Source organism: Bombus bifarius, unplaced genomic scaffold, assembly GCF_011952205.1.
Source record: "Bombus bifarius isolate JDL3187 unplaced genomic scaffold, Bbif_JDL3187 scf7180000007974, whole genome shotgun sequence".
Lineage (NCBI taxonomy): Eukaryota > Metazoa > Arthropoda > Insecta > Hymenoptera > Apidae > Bombus > Bombus bifarius.
The window spans coordinates 1,426,558-1,447,029 of NW_022884360.1; the positions used below are offsets into that span (position 1 = coordinate 1,426,558).

The following is a 20,472-nucleotide window of genomic DNA, read 5'->3' on the forward strand; positions in this document are numbered from 1 at the left end:
AGAGAACGGCAATGGTTCATAGAGATTCTCTGTTCATTTGAAGAGGAAAATAATGAAAGCTTTGCAGGACACACTGCACGGTTCGAAATAAAGGAAACAAACTTTCAATGAGGTTTTATAAAGAAAGCTTGTTCGAATGAGAGGTTCTCGGAGATGGTTGGCTGACATTTTCGGAAGTTTAATGATTTATTAAAACGTGTTGTCATGTCTTGAATACAATTAAAAGAACTATAAAAGAAAAGAAAAAGATAATTTTGTGAGTTCATCTTCCATTTTATGTCCATGTTTTTTCGTCATAATGTGTTATTCAGTTTATTCAATTTAATTTTATATTACTCCCCAAATTAATACTCTGTTATCTTATAAAAACGTAAATTGTAATAAGAATTATTAAAAATATTATTTGATAGTTTCTTAAGTACCAGCTTAATTAAACGAAATGGAATGAATGATTAACAACGCATCGTCATTATTTGTTGCATATTTATTCTGATTTCAAAATTTTTTCAAATATGACTATAAATTTTATTAGTTTTATTTAGTATCATAAAGTGGTATGATTTACAGGATATATGTACAGCTGGTTTTTGTACTTCTCAATATCAGTGATGTGCACCAGAGATTTGTCAGTCTCTTCTGTGGTAGGAACATAATTCAATGAATACTTTACCTTCCCATATTTCTCTACTTTTGTGTCTCTTTTAGCCGAATCGGCTGCAAAAAAAATCGATAACGTTTTCATTTAATAGTATAATATATAGTACAATACAAAATCAGTGCACTTACAATTGACTGCATTTGCTGATGTTTCAACACCTTTGTTATTCTCTGTATCAGATGATTTAGCAGTTCCCACTACATGCACGCTTAATTTTCTGAAATTGCTGCCATTAAATGTGTGAGACTTCATCCATTCCCTCAATTCGTCAATCTTGATATATTCGATCACACTCAATTCCTTTTCTATTCTATCAAACATGTAATCGCCACTTTCAATTTCTGACCAGTTCCTATCAACCTCTTCTTTCAAATGTATATCCGCACACCGTTTTAATTTTATCACTGCTTCCTTAACGCTGTCTAACTCCTTTTCCGACATCTCTTTCAAAATATTATTAAACATCGCCAAAAATGCTTCTATCCTATTATCCACGTATTCGGTGCTGTATTTGTCTGCCTGAGTGTACACTGTGACAGTATAACCGAGGATACCGAAGGTATCCCTTAACAGACAGAAGACATTGTAACCAAGTTGCTCCAGTGTTCTAAGTTGATTAAAAACAGGCTCTTCCATAATCGTCTAAGTTAAAATTAATAGAAATATTTATTACTCATTGTACAATAAATTTAAAGTAATATAATTTAAACTTGTACTTACAATTAATAGTTCGATAATAACTAACAATCTAATAGATGAGACATCGGATTGATAGTAATTCATTACAACAGAATTTATATCGATGCTATTGAAGTTCCTTACTTTACAATAATGTGAACCAATTGGTATTTGCGCCACCCTCACATGTGGCATAGTATTAGGCAACAATGATCCACACTTCAGTGCCTTTACACATTCTTGAATGTTTTTTATTACATCTTCTTTTGTCATGTTTCCTTGTACCAAAGATTGAATATAAATGTGATCAGTAAAGTGTTGAACAAAATTGTAAAATTCAGAAAATTCCACATTCTGAATGGCAGCGTGCTTGTCCGCGGCCGTCCAATAGACGAGCATTAGAATTGATAATCTTACATCTCTGAAGCAATTATGAAAAAAATGTAGAACATCTTAAATTTATTGTTTGTGGTTTTGTGAGAATCATTACCTACCGAACTAAGCTTTTGGGTTTTACTAAGTTATTATAATATTCCTTAGTTTGTTCTTCCTTCATCACTTCGAAAAACTCTTTAGTTATTAATGTCGGAATATCAGCTATACATTTCGCAATAGTCATTAACAAAAGCTACAAATAAAAATAAAAAAGTACTAAATCAAAATAGTAACTATCCGGAAAAAATTATTATAAGTAGACTGTAAAATTTTACGCAATTATCAGTAATTTAAAGATACAAAAATGCATAGAATTCACATAATATTAAAGAACAGATAAAATATCCAAAGTGTAGTATTCTTTATAATATTTAATAGGTAAATCAAATTTCTATCTAGGTCCTACTTTTTTAATTGTATTCATAAAAATATGAATTTGTATACAAATCCACAGTCTAATTATAAGTATCCTTACTGGTAACTTCTGATTGAATCCATTCATTTTAAGCATAATACCCTTTTCGTTCGTGTAAATAGCATGGTTTAATTCAGCAATCGTGGCTGGATACAATGTTTCCACTAACAGTTGCTTCAATATAGCAACAAATAGATCCATTATGACTACGCTAAAATTTTAATTATTTCTGTAAAAAGATCATGCTTCTTTCATAAAGATTCCAAATATTTACCCTTTCAGTGAACAAACAGCCATTGGTGATATGATACAAAAATACATATAACATTCAGGCAAGCCGAACTTCGGATCAGGTCGGTACCAAACTTCTATTATCTCATCTGAATAGATTTTTGTGGGGTACTTGGGTACACCAGGTGGTATCGAGATTAAACTGAAATCATCCGTGATATACATATTGGGTAATGGTAAATGAAATTCAGGCAGAGGCTTCATAGTCTTCCAGCACTCTATCCATTCTTGAGGAATCTCCATATTTGTATATTTAGTTTTGAACCAAGGTTCCACTTTATCGAATTCTTCATCATTGAATTTTTTATCAAGTATTATAATATTCACATCATTAGGTGTTAAATAATTTAAACAGGTTTGTATAGCTTCTGCATTATATTCAAAATACAATTCGCTGCCAGTAATATAATCACGAGGAGGATAATAATGCATGTTTTCGCACAAATCTTCCACATATTCTGCTGGTGGAAACTCATCTGTAAATCTATAAGGAAACCTTATCTATTAGTCATTCTAATTATTATATTAACAATCATTGATCACTTTAATGCACCTAAAATTCATTTCCTTAATTTGGTGGATCTCATCATAAATTCGTTTTTGCGGGCCTTCTTTTCGCATTAAATTAATAAATGAGAATGTGGCGTTTAATACTTCCGGTAGGTGTTTATGTCCTTGCTCCGTCAACATCAAAGACAAACTAAACAACCCGTACATCGAATTGTGTTCGAAGCCCCTTTCTGCATTTCCGCTGAAAATCCCAAGACACCACATCTTTTCCCTTAAGTAACTAATCAAAGAACCTTTTCCTTCGTATCCCATGATCCAGGAAATATACTGATGCGGCTTGCTTTTATACATATCGTGAAGAGGTGGCATGCACCATGTCAACTCTACCTACGAACAAAATAAAATGTAATCGCCATTACTAGACTGCCATTACTAGATTACTAGATTTTTGTATTTTTATGAATGTAACTAAATAAAAAGGAATTTAAACAGCTTGCTTTATCTACTAAATATTAATCACAAATACTATTTTGGACATTTCATATGTTTTTGCATATTATATGCATTGTGTATATTTTTACATGTTCAAATTTTCTATAAACGCATAAAAATCCGCAGTCTAGTTATCACTTCTAAAATTATGAAGACATACTTGGCAAACATCTTTTATAGGTTTGATTTTATAAATTCTTCTAAAACTTGGTGTATTAAACGAATCTGTGCCCTTAAAGGGAGTAAAGTCGTCAGGTGATAAGCCATTACTTGGTACATTTGCAAAGCATTGTATTACATAGTCTTCTAGCACATCCAGTGGAAGTCTGGCCTGTAAATCAATTTTGTAAGTTAATATTATTTCTTCTGAGAGCGAATTCCGATTTAGTAAAATAAAAGACTAACTTGTATGGCAAGTTTCATTCTGTGAGCACTGTAGTGACGCTCCCTGAACTTATGCAACTCCTCATAAAGTTTTTCATCAGTTACATTATCTCGTAATGTAATTAAATTACCCCAACAAAACTTTGTAGCTGGATGATTTGGCTGCGCAAAGCTACTAAATAATTGTTCTTTTCTACAATAGTCAGAGGGTAAGGCCATCTGAAACTCTATATGGTTTATTTAATCTTATTATACTAACTAAATTAATTAAATTTCATTATGTTTTGCATTTTCAAAATATACCGCTTTCTATGGATTCACGTTCTCTCGTTATAGCGTCCTTCCTCATTAAAGGTTTAATAAAAAATTGAGCAAAACGATCAAGGGCAGCTAAAAGATGCTTTTCTTGTATTTCAAAATAGAATGTTGTTGATTCACAATCAGTGGAGGCATTGTCTGATCCACCTCTTTTTTTAATAAACATATCAAAATCGTTTTCCTGTTAATATACAAGGAAATTAAATAAAACTTCAGGAGATATAAGATTCTTTTTCGAAATGGGTACCTCAGTATATTTCTCTGATCCCATAAAAATCATATGCTCCAAAAAATGTGCCAGACCTGGAATTTCTGGTGGATCACTGAAGCTTCCTACACCCACAGTTAATCCACATGCTGCCTGTGTAAGAAATATGCGTAGCAGCACACTAAGAATATTAATAATTCATATTTTTTTTAAATTGATTAAGCATCATATGGTGTATCGTAATAAAAGATACCATTTTTTCTTCTGCTTTTACTGGTTTGGGGCAAGCACATGAATCAGCATCTTTGTCATCGTCTGATGGATTATCCTCTGTATCACTCTCTTCTGCACTTTCTTCTTCTTCATCCTCTTCACTTTCAGTCTCTTCATCTTCATTTCCTTTTTCATTTTTAATATTTATTGCATCCTCTGATAAGTTCCAAATATTTATACTTTTATAAATTAGTGAATTGAAATAATAACATAAAAACAAATTAGTGAAAGGAAAGTGCTAACATAAATAATTTTCTTTTGAATACACATATATTTGTTTTCTTTACCTTTATCAGTGCACTCATCATCTTGGGTACAAAAGGAGTGTAGGTCAGCAATTAGCAAAGCAGTCAAGCCATTTTCCAATTTGATCACTCTATAACATTCAAGAAAAGTAAAACAAATATTCAACAGAATGTACCATCTATTTTTACTACTATTTTTTTTTTACCTGTACTCTTTCTTGTCGTTCTCCGACTTAACAGGCGTTTCTAAATATGTAACTTTCTCTCGTGGTTGTTTTGAAACGCAAATGGAGATTTCCTGTGTTTGATTTTCTGTTTGCATTTTGCCAATGACCATTATGTCCGTATTGAGGTTATGTTCGGTAGGGATATTGGAGTTTTGTATCGAATTAATCGAGCTTTGATTCGGTTTCAGTTTTTTTTCAGGAGGACTTTGTATTGACCTTGTTGGCATTATCGTTGTGTCAGGTTGTACATTAACTTTACATTGGAGAACCTTTGTGAAAAGGTGTCTCCAAAACCGTATCACCATACGTGACTGAGCAATCTGTTTCCAGTTATCTAGTTATCTAATTCCACCTTCATCTGTTTCTATTATACTCCATCATATCAAATTTCTTAAAATATGTATAGTCCTTTTTTATTATATTCTTATTTATAATGTTATGTAAATATAATATTTACAATCATCTTTTTTGTTAAATCTTTCGTTTCCTATATAAAGTACGCATTAGTAATTTATATTTCCTTTTTTGCAATACCCTTTACAGGAATAACTTGATCTACGATTTAAAATTAAAAGTAACCGCTGAAATATAGAACTATCTAAAATTCAATTTACACTTTCTACAATCCAAAATGATTTTACAATAATCTAGAATGAATTGCAAATGTTAATCTAAAAAACGTCAAGTCGCAGTCTTATTGGCAACATTTTGTATCGAAGATACATTTATTTAAATTCAAAAACAACTTAGAAAATTCAACTATAGGCACTTTATTAAATCAATTGTTTTATTTAATAAATAAAAAGAATAAAGAAAAGGAACTTTTTATTTTTCACTTCAAGTTAGACAATGTACATATGTATATAGATAAAAAATATGCGCACAATAGATTTAGCCTAATAGTGACAACATTTTTTCTTTTCTTTAATTTTTTCAATGCATCAGCTGATTGTTAGTTATGCCTAGTAGTTTTAACCACTATAACAGTGTGTCATGGAGTAATAAGTAATTAATGACTATATGTAGTAAGGAATCAATGTTAACATATGTAGAAAAAGTAATAGTATGAATGGATTTTTTCAAATTCGTGAGCTTTTTATGCCGACCTCGCGTAAACAGGTTATGAACCAATCAGAATCATTCCAACACCGCCGAATATTGGCGGCGCCATACGGAGTTGTCCGAAAGCAGCCGCCTATTGGTAATTCGAAAGCGAACGATAAAACTCTGTGCTATACCATGACCTATAAAGTACTTGGTAATTATTTTCATATAAGAAGAATCGTTTTATTTTATGAATTTTAATAGATATAATCTCATAAACTTAAATACATACTGTACATATATAATATACTAACAGAAGAATATAGTACTACAAAAGCATTTCTGTAAAAATGCTATATAGCTATGTAACTATATATGTTGAAATATCCCTGTAATCTTTTCTTTGATAAAAAGAATATCTTCAAAAAAAAGTATTTTTATAACTATTGAAAAAACATAATCATACTATAAAACTTATTATAACTGCAAGATATTCTACAAAATTTATTTTATTGAAAGTAGTTTTTTACTGAAATATTATTAATCATATCAACATCAATTTTGTTACAACATAAATTATTAGATGTAGAAATAAATTAAATAATCATAATTAGATTGTTGATTTTCATTCACATTCATATTTTTGAGTACATAATTAAAAAGATAAAATCTCGATAGAACATTATTTTATCTACCAAGTATTACAGGAAACATTATACTTTAGATATTTTATTTATTTTTTTATATAATGTGTATTAAATAACCTTCTATATTTCAAACAACTATTTCTCTTTTGTTAAAGATTTAAGAATGTAAAGTAAACGATAATTTATAGGAAATAAAAATACAATTTTTAATATATTTATATGGTATTACGACTGAAAACAGATCCAAATATGTATGTGTGTATACTATGTATGCATATTAAATCCAATACGATTTTTGAAGGTTTTTTATCAACTCGCTAGGTGGAACCGACAAGGTATTTTGTCTTCTATCATGTATTTTAACTTGCTCGAAAATATAAATAAATAATGCTAAAAAACGAAAAATTAATTATATTCGATTGAACTATTAAATATCTTAGTTTGCTTGACAATAAATTATCATCTGAAATAATTTATCTAGTAACTGTAATTCAACTCCATTTTCTAACCTATAAATACCGAAATTATTGCAGAGAAATGGCAAGGGAACCGGATGAAGAGTTAAGGAAAGCGTTCTCGCAATTGCATGAGAAAATGATTGATACCACGCAAAAATTGAAATTAGCAGATTTGCAAATTGACAAATTGAAACGATCTAAACAATTTGCCGAGCTGACAATGAAAGAGATAACCTCTTATCCTGAGAACACAAAGACGTACGAATCAGTCGGCAGGATGTTCCTTTTGGATGACATAGATAGCATAAAGGCCGGTCTCAAGAAACGAATGAAAAATGCTGATGAAAAAGTGAAGACTTTAGAAAATAATAAAACGTATTTACAACAGAACTTAAAAGAATGTGAAAACAACATTAGGGAAATGATCCAACAAAGACAGAATAAAGACACGTCTGGTTAAAAATATGCTTTGCATCTTTTTACCAAAATTATTGTCGTATTATTTGCGTTAGAAAAGCTTCATATGTTAGTTTTTTATTACTATTGTTCACTATATCATTGCATTTTTGAACTTATGCATAAAATTATGTTTCATTTTCAACGTATATAAATTATGAACAAAACAATTATACAATTTGAAATATGTAATTATGATTAATTGTTCTATTATATTTATGAACTTTACAGCGTTTTGTAACCTTTATTTATTGTCTATATGCTAATTAATAAAACTTTTTATTATAACTTTTAATATGTTTAAAAATTTAAGAACCTACAAAAAGATACATCAAGTACTAATGTGGTTTCTAATTATTAATTTATTCCAGCAGAATTAATACATACAACAAACGATATTCCGTGATTCGGCTTATATCTTTAATTCACTTTATACTCGTTCATTCCTCTCGCTCGTTTTCCTTTCATTCATCTTCATAGTCTCGTTCAGAATTTCTTAGCTAAATCCTAAATTACCCTTAAAATCTTATATGCCAACGCAGTAATTTGGCAGATCAATTACTCAGAAATTAAAATGCTTTAACATATCTCAAACTTGGGATAGTAAAAATTGAACAGTATGTTTACTCAAGACTTTTTAATGTATTTGTGTTTCATAATTATATTTATAGTCGTTCCTTATTCTTCCTCTTTTTTTTTTTACTAATATAATGCATGGGATGTGACGTGCTTTCTGACCTTATACGCAAGTGCAATTAATATGTACGTGTATATGTATTTTAGTATATGTAGTGCAGTAAAATGTAACTCGACAAGTATGTACAAAGTATATTTATCAAACAATCACGGTATTATCAAATTCAAATCTAAGTCATATTTTTATAGTCACCGGCGTGACGTTTTAATAAAACTGTCGATTCCTACAGAGTCGAATTACGTATTTATTACGTAGAGTTGTATCACCGTGTATATTATAATATTTAAGTATCAAACAGACTTTGTGTCTCTGTTCTCTGCAATGTGATACTTACACAATACGATATATCTGCTTCTTTAAAAAATTTAAACTGAAAGATTGACGATTAAAGCATGCACGTGTAAAGAATCTTGCTTATTCAGTATGAAAAACCCATGCATTACAATAGCATGTAAAATCGTGTAAGAAATGAAATCTCCTGAATACATCACGTGAATGTCAGTCTTAACTAAGGTGATTGCCATTGTTCGTCGTATTTATGGTACTCTTATATGACGATACTCTGTGTATTCAGTATGCAATCCTAACTGAAATCCCTGAATTCACAAATACACATATCGGGCGGGGATAGGCTTCCAACTAATTAAGTCTTTCCGGCATCCATTAGGAAAATATTGATGCAAAAAGAAATTGCGAATAAATTACGCCGAACGATTAATCGCTCGAATTAATTAGCGTACCTTATGTTTAAACTGCATAAATTTATGTAAATCTATATTGGTTTCTTAAATAAGTTGTTATTTTTGTTTCTATTAAGTAAAACGTACTTATCGTTACGATACGATACACACGCCGGTCGATGAAGAAATATAAATCATGCTCTTAATTAGCTTAAGAAAATAATTTATGCCGCTTTCTACAAGGACCGTATATGTATAAATACAAAAACATGATAATCTTGATGCTAAACGCCGAATGTACACATAATAAATACAGCAATAATGTAATTTAGATGTAACGTATTATGTCTATGTGTATGCGTGTGTGTGTCTGTCTTCGTTACTTCGTCAAATCGTAGAGCATCTCCTCTTCTAATAAAATTCAGCTAGAAATCGTAATTTACGAAAAATAATACAGCGCGCATGGACTTCGTCGAAAGGTAGTGTTGACCTGCGCTATTACAAGTTTTCGATTGAGCCACTGTTTATCAACCATTTACTATTCAAGCTGCAATATAAATTATTTTTGTAACAATCATTATATCTAGAAATCCGATATCTACATTTTAGCAATCTGAAAGTTATTGCGAACCTGTGAATCCCTGTGGTGGTTGACCTGGTACTGAGTATTGTGGTCTAAAATTTCCGAAATTAGCCGCACCAGCGAATGTAGCCGGCAGTTGTCCACCGGAGAAACCGGCTGGAAACTGTTGTGCTAACAGCGCTGCTTGACCCGATTGAGAACTACTACCACCTGGTGCGGTTGCTGCCAATCGACTCAATATCGACCTCTCTGACATTTGAAGTCTTTGAGCAACAGGTGGAATGCGAGCTAATGTTGCTGGTAAACGACTCACGTCAGATTTCATGTCAGACAACAGTTCTTCCAATTGATTTAGTACCTGCAATGAAACAATGTATAAAGAGGAATTACTGAAAGAAGACGATTATTTTCTATCCATAGAAATATATTTACTTTATGCAACACAGCATTTGCTGGTTTATTTCCGGCAAGGCTTTCTTTACTAAGATGTTGATGTGATTCTGCAAGGCACTCGACTTCGGCAAATCTTGCATTCAGGCTCATCGCAGGATGATTAGGATCCTGCGTTAAGTTCAGGTACGCGGCTCTTCTCAATTGTTCTTCTATCACTAATGCCTGTTCCAACAGTTTGAAACGTCGAGCTAGGAATTTGTTTTTTATTTCTAAAAAGTTACCCTTGCCCACGTCCATCTTAAATGGTTCATTTATTATTGCAAACCTGCAAAATAATATTAAAATAACACGTTTATAGTAAGCATATATTTTCCTATTATTGTTTATTTGTTACCTAATATCATTTTGGATATCCTGCCAACGACCATAGCCATGTGTAACAATGCCGGCCAGTAACCAATAGTCATGTCTTCTATGCCAGATTTCGTATTCACGGCCAGGTACTGCAGCTTTCTCTTCATTTAACCATAATGTGTGTAATTCAGTGAAACCACCATCAGCTATGTTGAACATGAACTTGCGCTTGGGCTTTATCGTTTCTGAATCACAGTCCTTTATGTCCTTATCTTTATTATCTTTCTCCTGTAATATTAATATTCTCAATGTAATATTAGAAATCTTATTAATTGTTTCAAATAAATTATACTGATTTAACATCGAACTAGCAAGTACCTCTCGCTTTTCTGTTTCTTCTTCATCGTCTTTAACGATAACTACATCTTCCTCGGAATCTTGTTTTGTTTTGTTTTCGGAGTTGTCTACTTTTTCGTCGTGTTTCGTCACTAATTTTTCGTCTGTAGCATCTACTTTATCCTTCTCTTTATCCTGTGTTTCTCCCTCTGTATCCTTCTCTTCTTTCTTGATGTCCTCCTTGTCTTTATCTTTTTCTGCATTATTCTCTTCCTCTTCTTTAGATTCTTTTGATTCCTCCACATCCTTCGCATCAACACTCTGTAAAATAATTCTTCCTTTACTACAAATTCATTTGGAATTATTTAAGTTTTTACGATCGACTATACTAACTTCTTTGTCCTTGGGTACTTCTTTACATTCTTTTACTTCAGACGTGTCTGAATTTGACTTGTTGGAGTCAGTATTCGCACTTCCAGGAATAGCAGTTGGCGTTGGAGTTGCAGCAGGACTCGGGCTAGGTGCATTAGAAGTAGCTGGTGTTGCACTGGTACTGCTAGTTCCAGTTGCTCCTTCTCCACCACCTTCTATTTTCACAGGTTCTACCGGTTTGCGAATCATTTCTGGCATCGAGTAATATCCGTTTATGTGTTCGAATTCTTGCACCTATTACATAAAACAAAACATTATTAGAAGAAAGGAAAAGAAGAAAATAAAAAATCAACTGAAGAGTGCTTTACCTTTTTCCTTATTAAAGACATTACACCAATTCTTGTTAAAACGTGTTGTCTGCTAAGACCTTCTCTCGGGACACCATCGGCAAATGTTTCGGCATTATCTGCACCAGGTTCACACAAATGTCGCATGAAAAGGGAAACGTAGGCCTTGAAATTCTTCTCCGACTTGCCTCTCAGGTCTCGTACCAACCTGAAATGCGACAATATACTTTAACAGTACTTTAAATTTACTGATTGCGGAATACATTTCGAGCGAGTAACTAACCACTGAGAGTTAAACGCGTCCTGTGGTGGCATACCGTAACGCATAATCGCGTTCAGGAATGCTTTCCTTTGTCTGGCATTGAAGCCTAGTACCTGGATTTAAAAAACCATATTATAGTATATATTTTTCATTAATTTTTAAATATAAGATAAATTATGTAAACCTACTTCAATGTTTCCATTAACCCTGGCAAGCAATGGAGGAAGAGGTCGATCCTTTTCGTCTCTCCTCTCTAATCTTCGCCTGCTTCTGCGAGATAACAGGTCACCATCACCCTTTTCGTCAAAGTCGTCGTCTTCTTTATCGTCATCGCTAGGAGCACTAAAATCACTGTTGTAATCAGAAAGATTCTCCTGCCATGGTTGATCATCCCTTGTACTTTGGTCTCCAGTTACTCCTCCATCATTATAGTTCACTTGCTTACGTATTCGTTTACCTAAAAATAATTATTACTTTGTAATGACAAGAGAGAGACGGAGAGGAGTATTTACAGGCAAAGAAATAAATTATATATACCTTTTCCAAGTGTTCTGGCAATATCTTCTTGTTGTTGTTCATAATGATGTCTCAATAATTTGATCCAATAAGCTGGATCTGTGTTCTCAGCTTCCTGTTTAATAATCTCAGTGTCTGCTTCTTCTTCCGTTTCACCTTCCTTTGTTACGTACGATGCTACTTTAAACGAACTTAGATACTCGTTGGCCCAGTTTTCTTTCTGTTCGATACCTTCCTTGCTTCTGTCTAACAATTCAGCCACAGCTTTGTCATCATAATGAATGGCTTCATCCTCTTTGCCTTCCTCCTCTTTGAACAATTCCTCAGTACCTAATACGAATTGAAATTATAGACAAGTTCCATAATTTTAAATCCTATTTTATAATCTTTATTTCAACGACATTACCGAATCGTAAAATGTCGTCAAGTTCTTGTTTACTGAAATTGGCGCCTTTACCACCCATTCCAGGTCTCACAACTAAATGTGTTAACATCATTTTACGCTTCGCCACTTGTGTAACTCGTTCTTCGACAGAGTTGCGAGTTACAAATCTGTAGATCATGACTTTATTAGCTTGACCAATTCTATGTGCTCTACTAAATGCCTGAATGTCGTTGTGTGGATTCCAGTCGGAATCGTAAATGATCACAGTGTCGGCAGTAGCCAAGTTTATACCCAAACCACCGGCCCGAGTAGAAAGTAGAAAAACAAACTGTTGCGCGCCTGGTAAAAAAATTGATTAATTTTCCGTTGATGATTCGTTAAAGATACAATAAAACTATCTACTCACCAGGTGCATTAAATCTGTCAATGGCTTCCTGTCGTTGAGCACCAGTAATGTTACCGTCTATTCTTTCATACTTATAACCCTCTCCTTCTAAATAATCTTCGAGAATGTCCAACATTTTTGTCATTTGAGAAAAGATTAAGACTCTATGTCCATCATCCCTTAATTTCTTTAACATTTTGCTCAATAGAACCAATTTTCCTGCTGCTTTGATTAATGCAGACGTTTCGTAACTTCCGTTTGGTGCGGTTGGTGCTTCCTGAGACGCGGCTGGAAATAAATAAGGATGGTTGCAGCACTTTTTAAGATCCATCATGATATTCAATAGCGACACTTGTTGACCTCCCCCCTTGGGATTCAGCGCCTCGAAGTTCCTCGTCAATATATATTTATAATATTTCTTTTGCATAGGCGATAATTCGACACGGACGATGAATTCTGATTTACTCGGCATATTCTATAAATAAAGATGATTAGTATAACTCACATATTGAATTTATGAAAAGAAGTATATAATAAATACCTTTAATACATCAGCCTTTAATCTCCTCAACATGTGTGGTCCGAGTAGTTCATGCAACTTCTTCACTTGTTCTTCTTTTGAAATATCAGCGAATTCATTTTGGAACGCAGCTAAGTCATTGAATTTATCACGACAGAGGAAATTCAAAAGATGGAACAATTCCTCCAAGTTATTTTGCAGAGGAGTTCCAGTTAACAATAATTTATACGCGATATTATAGGACGCTAATAGTCTAAAAAATTTCGACTGGTTAGATTTGAGTCTATGCGCTTCGTCTACTACTAATACAGCCCAATCTATCGATCCTAAACACGCAGAATCAATTGAGATCAGCTCGTAACTGGTAAGAAGTACATTGAACTTAATTTGATTCGATCGGATCTTCGATGCTCGGCCACCACGAACAGCACCCTCTTCGAAAGACAATTCATTCTCACGAATTACGATACGACTGTCCTTGTCACCTGAAATATACAAATATATTAATATAAAATATTAATTAGCAATGAAACAAATCAATAAACGCATTTTCATTAATTAAGTTCATATACACGCACGTACCAACGTAAGTAACACAATAAAAATCAGGTGCCCAGGTTTCAAATTCACGTTCCCAGTTAATGATAGTTGATAGAGGAACAGATACAAGGAACGGTCCCTTGCAGTGACCTTCTTTGTATAATGAATACAGAAAGGTGATAGTTTGGATGGTTTTTCCTAGACCCATCTCGTCCGCTAAAATAGTGTCTATACCTTGGCCCCATGAATATCTTAACCAATTCAAACCCTACAAAATTATGAAATTATAAAAAGCTCATTAAGGAATAAGTAATGTAATGAAGACAAGATATATACTTCTAGCTGATAAGGATGTAACTGCATTCCAGTCTGATCCAGATATTCTGGCTGCCGTTCATACTTTTTCTTTAGATCTGTGGTAGGTTTGTCAGGTGGCGGAGTATATCTCTTAGGCGTTCTTTCTTCGTCGTCGATGAGTTCACGAGTCTTCGATTTCTTGCCTTTACCTGAATATAATGTATGTGTCCATTTCGCAGCTCATAATAATGATTGTAAAAAGAAAAAATAAATTAACCGACTCTTCTCACCCTTCTTGCCCTTGCGGGACGAACTACCATCACAACAGTTTGCAGCTCTGAGATCCAAGTAATATTCGATAGCTTGCTTTAATCCAGGAATATCTTCATGCTCATCTTCCCAAGTTGCCTGATCGTATCCTAATTCCCTCCATTTAACGAGATACGTCGCTCTACCATCTCTTGAAAGCCTATGATTAATTACTCGATGCACTACAAGCCACTCTGGTCGAACTCCGTAACGATAGAATCGTTCCTCTAAATTGTATTCATCTCTATTAGTTGCAACATCCTGTTCTTTTAAACGTTTCACTCGGGAATCACTTTCGTCTAACGGTTCCTCCAACTTCGGTGGTTCGTCCATATCATATTTTCGTGAATAATTTCTAAAGATCACAGTAAAATTTTAAACAATCATAAAAAAAGGATTAAGCATATCATTATTGAATAAGTGCCATACCTAAACATGAGAGGATGGAAAACATCAAGCTGTAATTCTGTGATCCAGTCGCAATGCCAATAAGACATATCAGCCCATTTCACGAAGAATTCGCGTATTCTACGTTGCTTAGGAGCAGCTTTACTTGTTGACGGCTCCTCCGAGGGTGTTTCTGGGCATTCCTTCCACCTCCATGTTAAAATCTTTGCAACTATCACATAAAAGATTAAATATTAGTTATGAGTATGTGATGCATAATTCTTTGTCTTAATCATACAGTACCTTTTCCACGTATAGGTGGACAAGAACATCTGGGACACTTCCAGTCGCCATCAGGAATTTCTGAAAGTGGTGGGTTCAAACAATGTGTATGGTACGCGCTAGTACAGCTATCACAGCATAGCAATTCACCACCATCTTTACATATTCTACAAAATTCCATATGCTCATCATCGTCTTCAGCTGCACCTGAAAACAGAATTAATAATCCACGATTCGTTTTGATAGTTGAATACACATCAGCATGTTGGGGAGGATGAAAGGTTTGGGGTTACAAGGAAGGTACCTGCAATACCTTCTCCTTCACAATGAGGACAACTCCATTTTCCTTCCGGAGTTTCTTCTAATTCAGGCTCTAGACACACCAAGTGATAAGCTCTAGGACACGTATCACATAGAATAATTTCTCCACCTTGTTGACATACTTCACAATAATCCTGATGATCAGTCTGCATAAAAAGATATAAATATCATAAAAAAATTCAAAAGTTTCATTGACATAGAAAATATAATCGGTATTAATCAAAAGCAATCTAATTATACCTGAAGACCTTCTTCTCCGTCTGGAAACTTTGACGTGGTTTTTGTCTTTTTCTTCTTCTTAGTCTTATTTCCGATTTTGGTCTTTGCCTTCCTGCGAACAGGTGGTTCTGCTGGTGGTTCAACCCCGCTTTCTTCAGCGTTTCCTTTGTTCGTCCCATCCGCACCAGTAGGTTCCTCCGCATCTGCCAACATTTGCTCGAATTCCATGTCTGAATCTCTGTCAGTACCAACGCCACTACCCTCTGCTTCCTCATCCGAGCTTCCTCGTTTGCGCTTTCCAAGTTTGATCTTGAGTGTCGGTACTTTCGAAGCTTTCTTTCCCTTCTTCGCTCTCGATCCTCGTGATTTCCGTTTTCTATCACTATCTTCATCATCGTCTTCTTCATCTTCGCCTTCCTGGACCGCACCACCACGATTTGCCCTTGCATTTCTACTATCTTCATCTACATTTGCAGAAGACACATCCGCATCTGGTTGTGTGTGAGGATTTAACTCAGAAAAATCACGCCATTTGGCAGCCACTAACATCATAAGCTTCGACATTGGAACCTAAAAGTAAGCATAACATAAAATATCAGAAGTAAATAAAATATCGAAAAAATAATCGCTTGAGCTCATTGCTTTTACGAAAAATTTACTTTTGGATTCTCTTTTGCTAGTAGCGGCCTAACATGTTGTTGAAATAATTTATAGGTAGTTAAATTCTGGAAGTCTGCATCAGTATATTCAATTTGTACATCTGTTAACCCAAAAGTGTTACAGACTTCCTCAATTGTAGGCATTCCTGTTGTGGGTTCCTGGCTAGGAGGAGCAGGTGCATTGTGACTAGACGATTTCCTGGAGGAAGATTTTCTACTTTTTCTATTTCCAGCATAGTCACTATCATCACCAGCTACATCACCAGTTTCACCGCCTCCTCCAAAATCACTTTCCTGCGTAAAGAAAACATTTAAGTTATTTTTATCAGTAAATTAATTATATTTTAGGAAATAAAATAAAAGTAATTACATCTCCAGAATCAGATTTTTTCTTTTTCTTCTTTTTCTTCCCTTTCTTATCTTCACTACGAGCTTTTCGTTTTTTTCCTTTCTTCTTCTTTCTTTCCTCTGGTTCATAATCATCATCTTCTTCCTGCATAAAAAAATATATTTCAAATAATGTTCATAGTTTAATCAATGTTTAATGTGTATATAAGATACTAACTAGTCTTTGAGATTCTTCTGCATCGGATGAACCATCCACTTGTTGGTTAACATTTGAAACTTGACCTCCAGTTTCATCTATGTCATCCTCTCCTAAAAGTTCATTATATTAAAAAAAAAGAAATTATTTTAAGAAAAAATAAAAGGACCAATTAGGACATTAAGATACAATTATCAATAAATATATAAAGTCATTTATAATACGAAATAGGTAATTTTTCGAAATAAATAATGTTCTATAGTATTTCTAATATAATGATTTTCATGTATGATTGATATATTAAGCTACATTTTCACTGGCTACCTCTGACTTACATAAAATCAATATCTGTATTCATTACAATGTAGGTTCAAGAATAGTCAATGTATACATATATTTTTCCAACAAAATTAATATTTCATGTAAATCAATACTTTACAATTTGTCTGCAATAGTATATAAACATATATTTATCAATTCTTTTAAAAAGAATGACTTCATATAATCCTACGGATTCAAATTAATCCTATATATTATACAAATATATGTAAATATTTTGAGTCGAACCGTCGAAAGAACTATTTTCCATCACAGTACCGCGACGACATGGCACCGACAAATATTTTGCCATTCGTTTTTCCAGAAACCCGAGTAATACGCGACTTCAATTCACTTTAGAAAATATATTTCTTAAAAAATCGTAATACAAAATACTTAAGTCAGGAAAAGAAAGAGAGAGCAACATATAATTGGAACAAATGTTATTGGACGGGACGTTCGACCAGCAAAACGGCGGCGGACTGATAATTGCCAAATCGATAGTAACGTTTTATAACAAACCGATTTTTTTATTCCTCCGAAGCGATCAAAACGATAAAGCCAGCATAAATACAAACTCTCTGTACAAAAGCGAGTTTGCGTGCATGCATAAGTCTCGTTTGAAAATTGAACAAGCTATTAAGATTGGACAGTCGAAATGTATAAATTATTTTCGACTAATCCACGTTCGATGAATGCTTTGTAAGAGAGTATGCGTCCGCCATTTTCTTCGAAAGGGCTCACCACATTGGAGAGAGAGAGAGAGAGAGAGAGAGAGAGAGAGAGAGAGAGAGAGAGAGAAGCCTATATTTTATATTCATAATATTGCCGCGGATTCTGATCTCGTTCGTTCACTGATTATTCTGAAAAATCCATGAACGAACCTGTAATCACGATATACCGCTGCAATTTTTAGTAAGTCCCGGAAGACGATATCCTCGAGAAGCTCGCACCGGTCGCTTATATATTACGATTAATAGTGTGCGTGTGTATAATGAATACGCACACAACCGTACCAGATGGTCGGAAAACCGAAGCTAGCATTACGAAATTACTCAAAGATTCCGCTGGAAATTAGAATTATCACTTTACATTGTTTTTTACTTTTTCTGTAAAGAAATTGGATTTTAAGCAAGAATCCTCGAGATTGTTGAAAAACACACGATGAATGAAATTATCTTATTACTCCGCAGTTGAAATAGATTAAGATTGTACTAGAACTTTGCATGAGAAAACAGCGTGACCCTTTTGACTTTTTCGCATTGAAAAAACAACGGTTAGAACAAATTCAAATGCGTACATAGGATTAATTGTACAATGAAAAATCAAATAATGAAGCGTTAATTATGTAAGGGTCACGAAATATTGCGAAAACACCGTGCAACATTCAATATTTGACAAGTTTTTAATTTGTGATTGATTTAAGCAAAAATCTCACTTAAGGGTTAGAAATCGTTTAGCTCTCGGAATTGATTGTCGAATCATAGTATGATTTAAAATGTAATTACTGTAGAAAATTTGTTGAAATCGTGGCAACAATTTGGTACTAATGTACCTGTAACTGTAATAATATCTAAAATAAGTAAAAGTCAGAGAACCATGTGATTTCTCTCTAACTATCGAATGTAAACAATAACCTATACTCAGATGATTATTTCGTTACATTTGCGTGCTGGTTAAATACAACACGAATATGTATGATACATTAAACCGTTAAACAGAATATCGTGACACGTTCGTGGGATTATTGACAATTCGAAGGTTAGTTGTTCCTTTACAAAACAAAGTAAGATCTGTCGAATTGAAAGGTTAATTGTTTTCTCTGGACAATTTAACCTGCCATCGAGTTAGACAAAAACACAGGAGAAATCACGTCGAAACGCGCAACACGCGACAGCGCGTGAAAAACCATAGAAGGATCAATTGACATGGCAGCCATCGTACGAAAAGCGCGCGTCCTGCGTGCTCTCGAGGATACAACTTTCCGGTAGTATTCGTGATCAAGTGTGCCCTCGTCGCACTTACCCGCGTAGCTCTCGTCCACCTCCTCATCGGATGCCATTCTTTAGTACCTCGACAAACTACACGTTCGAGAAAACACCCGAGATTATTATTAATAGTCACTCACTGACTAAGATGCTCACCGTAGAAAAACAGCACGGAAATGCGACATTAAACGTTCGTGGCTCTCGGCGTTTCAGTTTCGGCGTGCCGTCACACTCGTACGTGCACCGATGTGCACCTACTGCTCTACGCTTCTTCTTTCACGCGATTCGTCAGTTCTCCTCATTCTTCCCCCCCGCCCCACTATCGCGTCGCGATCTTTCTCCCCCTCGCTTTCCCCTCCCACCCTTCACAGAGAGTTCGTTTCTTCCCCTCTCTTTCTTTTTCCTCGTCTCCTCCGTTCGCCCACCGTTACATATAACGCGCTATAGCTGAATGTATACCAATGGTCTGCCCGAGTCTACCGTGTTGCATTTATTTCTTTTTACCCCTCCTTCCCTCCTCTATCCTTCATCCTCTCTCTACCCCCTTCTGATTCCGCAGAATATATGCTTTTTAATTTTTAGAAAAAGAGATCTTTTTTAATAGCAATGCATTTCTGTGTACTAGTCGCTATACTGACCCCTACTCTTACTTATTTTTCTCATTTTTTTCATTCGTTACGTTTTTAGTTGTTTTTATTGCCGACGCTTAAAAATTTCATCGATTCGGAATATATCTACTTTCATTATAAGATACATCCTTTTTATAAAGTATATATGTATACATACATATGTAGACTACGAATTTTTATGAATTTTTATATCTTTATGAACATAACTAAGGAAATAGAACCTAAATAGAAATTTATCTCATCTACTAAATACTATAATAAATACTCTACTTTCAACATTTTATATATTTATGCATATTATATTTCCCACAGATGGATAAAAATCTGCAATCTATACATATGTATATACATATCGCATGATATATGCCCGCTATTAAGAAAATTAATATACCGTAAATTTTTGATGATTA

The 20,472-nt window shown here is 33.9% G+C and overlaps 3 protein-coding genes across 14 annotated transcripts; 1 reads left to right on the forward strand and 2 right to left on the reverse strand.

The window, feature by feature from the left end:
- Nucleotides 1-465: 465 nt before the first annotated feature.
- LOC117217163 (nardilysin-like) lies at nucleotides 466-5,516 on the reverse strand. Of its 3 annotated transcripts, XM_033464541.1 has the most exons (14): nucleotides 5,114-5,516; nucleotides 4,950-5,038; nucleotides 4,643-4,818; nucleotides 4,429-4,542; nucleotides 4,167-4,362; nucleotides 3,885-4,090; nucleotides 3,640-3,810; nucleotides 3,031-3,374; nucleotides 2,461-2,961; nucleotides 2,247-2,397; nucleotides 1,831-1,964; nucleotides 1,379-1,757; nucleotides 787-1,300; nucleotides 466-714 (listed from the first exon to the last, which is right to left on the reverse strand). In XM_033464541.1, the coding sequence occupies exons 1-14, from the start codon at nucleotides 5,437-5,439 to the stop codon at nucleotides 545-547; spliced, it is 3,471 nt and encodes a 1,156-aa protein (XP_033320432.1). In that variant the 5' UTR covers nucleotides 5,440-5,516; the 3' UTR covers nucleotides 466-544. The 3 variants fall into 3 exon arrangements, with proteins under 3 accessions (XP_033320432.1, XP_033320433.1, XP_033320435.1); XM_033464542.1 differs by lacking the exon at nucleotides 5,114-5,516 and having other exon boundaries at nucleotides 4,643-4,841; XM_033464544.1 differs by lacking the exon at nucleotides 5,114-5,516 and having other exon boundaries at nucleotides 4,429-4,570; nucleotides 4,643-4,841.
- A 1,521-nt stretch (nucleotides 5,517-7,037) lies between these two features.
- LOC117216983 (prefoldin subunit 1) lies at nucleotides 7,038-7,926 on the forward strand. The gene is made up of 2 exons (XM_033464213.1): nucleotides 7,038-7,160; nucleotides 7,359-7,926. Exon 2 carries the CDS (start codon nucleotides 7,363-7,365, stop codon nucleotides 7,741-7,743), a length of 381 nt encoding a protein of 126 aa, XP_033320104.1. The 5' UTR covers nucleotides 7,038-7,160; nucleotides 7,359-7,362; the 3' UTR covers nucleotides 7,744-7,926.
- Nucleotides 7,927-8,078: 152 nt separating this feature from the next.
- Nucleotides 8,079-19,706, reverse strand: LOC117216976 (chromodomain-helicase-DNA-binding protein Mi-2 homolog). Of its 10 annotated transcripts, none has more exons than XM_033464186.1 (24): nucleotides 19,471-19,706; nucleotides 17,149-17,240; nucleotides 16,954-17,076; nucleotides 16,584-16,877; nucleotides 15,946-16,494; nucleotides 15,689-15,851; nucleotides 15,406-15,591; nucleotides 15,145-15,334; nucleotides 14,697-15,070; nucleotides 14,446-14,615; nucleotides 14,152-14,377; nucleotides 13,591-14,054; nucleotides 13,071-13,524; nucleotides 12,686-13,003; nucleotides 12,301-12,609; nucleotides 11,952-12,220; nucleotides 11,785-11,876; nucleotides 11,523-11,727; nucleotides 11,176-11,448; nucleotides 10,825-11,103; nucleotides 10,487-10,734; nucleotides 10,132-10,417; nucleotides 9,748-10,057; nucleotides 8,079-9,663 (listed from the first exon to the last, which is right to left on the reverse strand). In XM_033464186.1, the coding sequence occupies exons 1-24, from the start codon at nucleotides 19,505-19,507 to the stop codon at nucleotides 9,659-9,661; spliced, it is 5,916 nt and encodes a 1,971-aa protein (XP_033320077.1). In that variant the 5' UTR covers nucleotides 19,508-19,706; the 3' UTR covers nucleotides 8,079-9,658. The 10 variants fall into 10 exon arrangements, with proteins under 10 accessions (XP_033320077.1, XP_033320080.1, XP_033320079.1 ...); XM_033464189.1 differs by having other exon boundaries at nucleotides 11,523-11,709; nucleotides 15,698-15,851; nucleotides 19,471-19,507; XM_033464188.1 differs by having other exon boundaries at nucleotides 11,523-11,709; nucleotides 19,471-19,507.
- Nucleotides 19,707-20,472: the final 766 nt, after the last annotated feature.

Bases quoted from the DNA above. Each gene is read 5' to 3' on its own strand.
- LOC117217163 (XM_033464541.1), bottom strand. From the start codon at position 5,439: ATGGTGATACGGTTTTGGAGACACCTTTTCACAAAGGTTCTCCAATGT. The intron at 4,819-4,949 runs GTAAAGAAAACA...GGAACTTATCAG, and splicing joins TGATGAGTGCACTGATAAAG to AGGATGCAATAAATATTAAA. The intron at 4,543-4,642 runs GTATCTTTTATT...TTTCTTACACAG, and splicing joins TAAAAGCAGAAGAAAAAATG to GCAGCATGTGGATTAACTGT.
- LOC117216983 (XM_033464213.1), top strand. From the start codon at position 7,363: ATGGCAAGGGAACCGGATGAAGAGTTAAGGAAAGCGTTCTCGCAATTG.
- LOC117216976 (XM_033464179.1), bottom strand. From the start codon at position 17,758: ATGGCAAAATATTTGTCGGTGCCATGTCGTCGCGGTACTGTGATGGAA. The intron at 16,495-16,583 runs GTAAATTTTTCG...GCTTACTTTTAG, and splicing joins TAGCAAAAGAGAATCCAAAA to GTTCCAATGTCGAAGCTTAT. The intron at 12,610-12,685 runs GTAATGTCGTTG...AATTCGTATTAG, and splicing joins TGACGACATTTTACGATTCG to GTACTGAGGAATTGTTCAAA.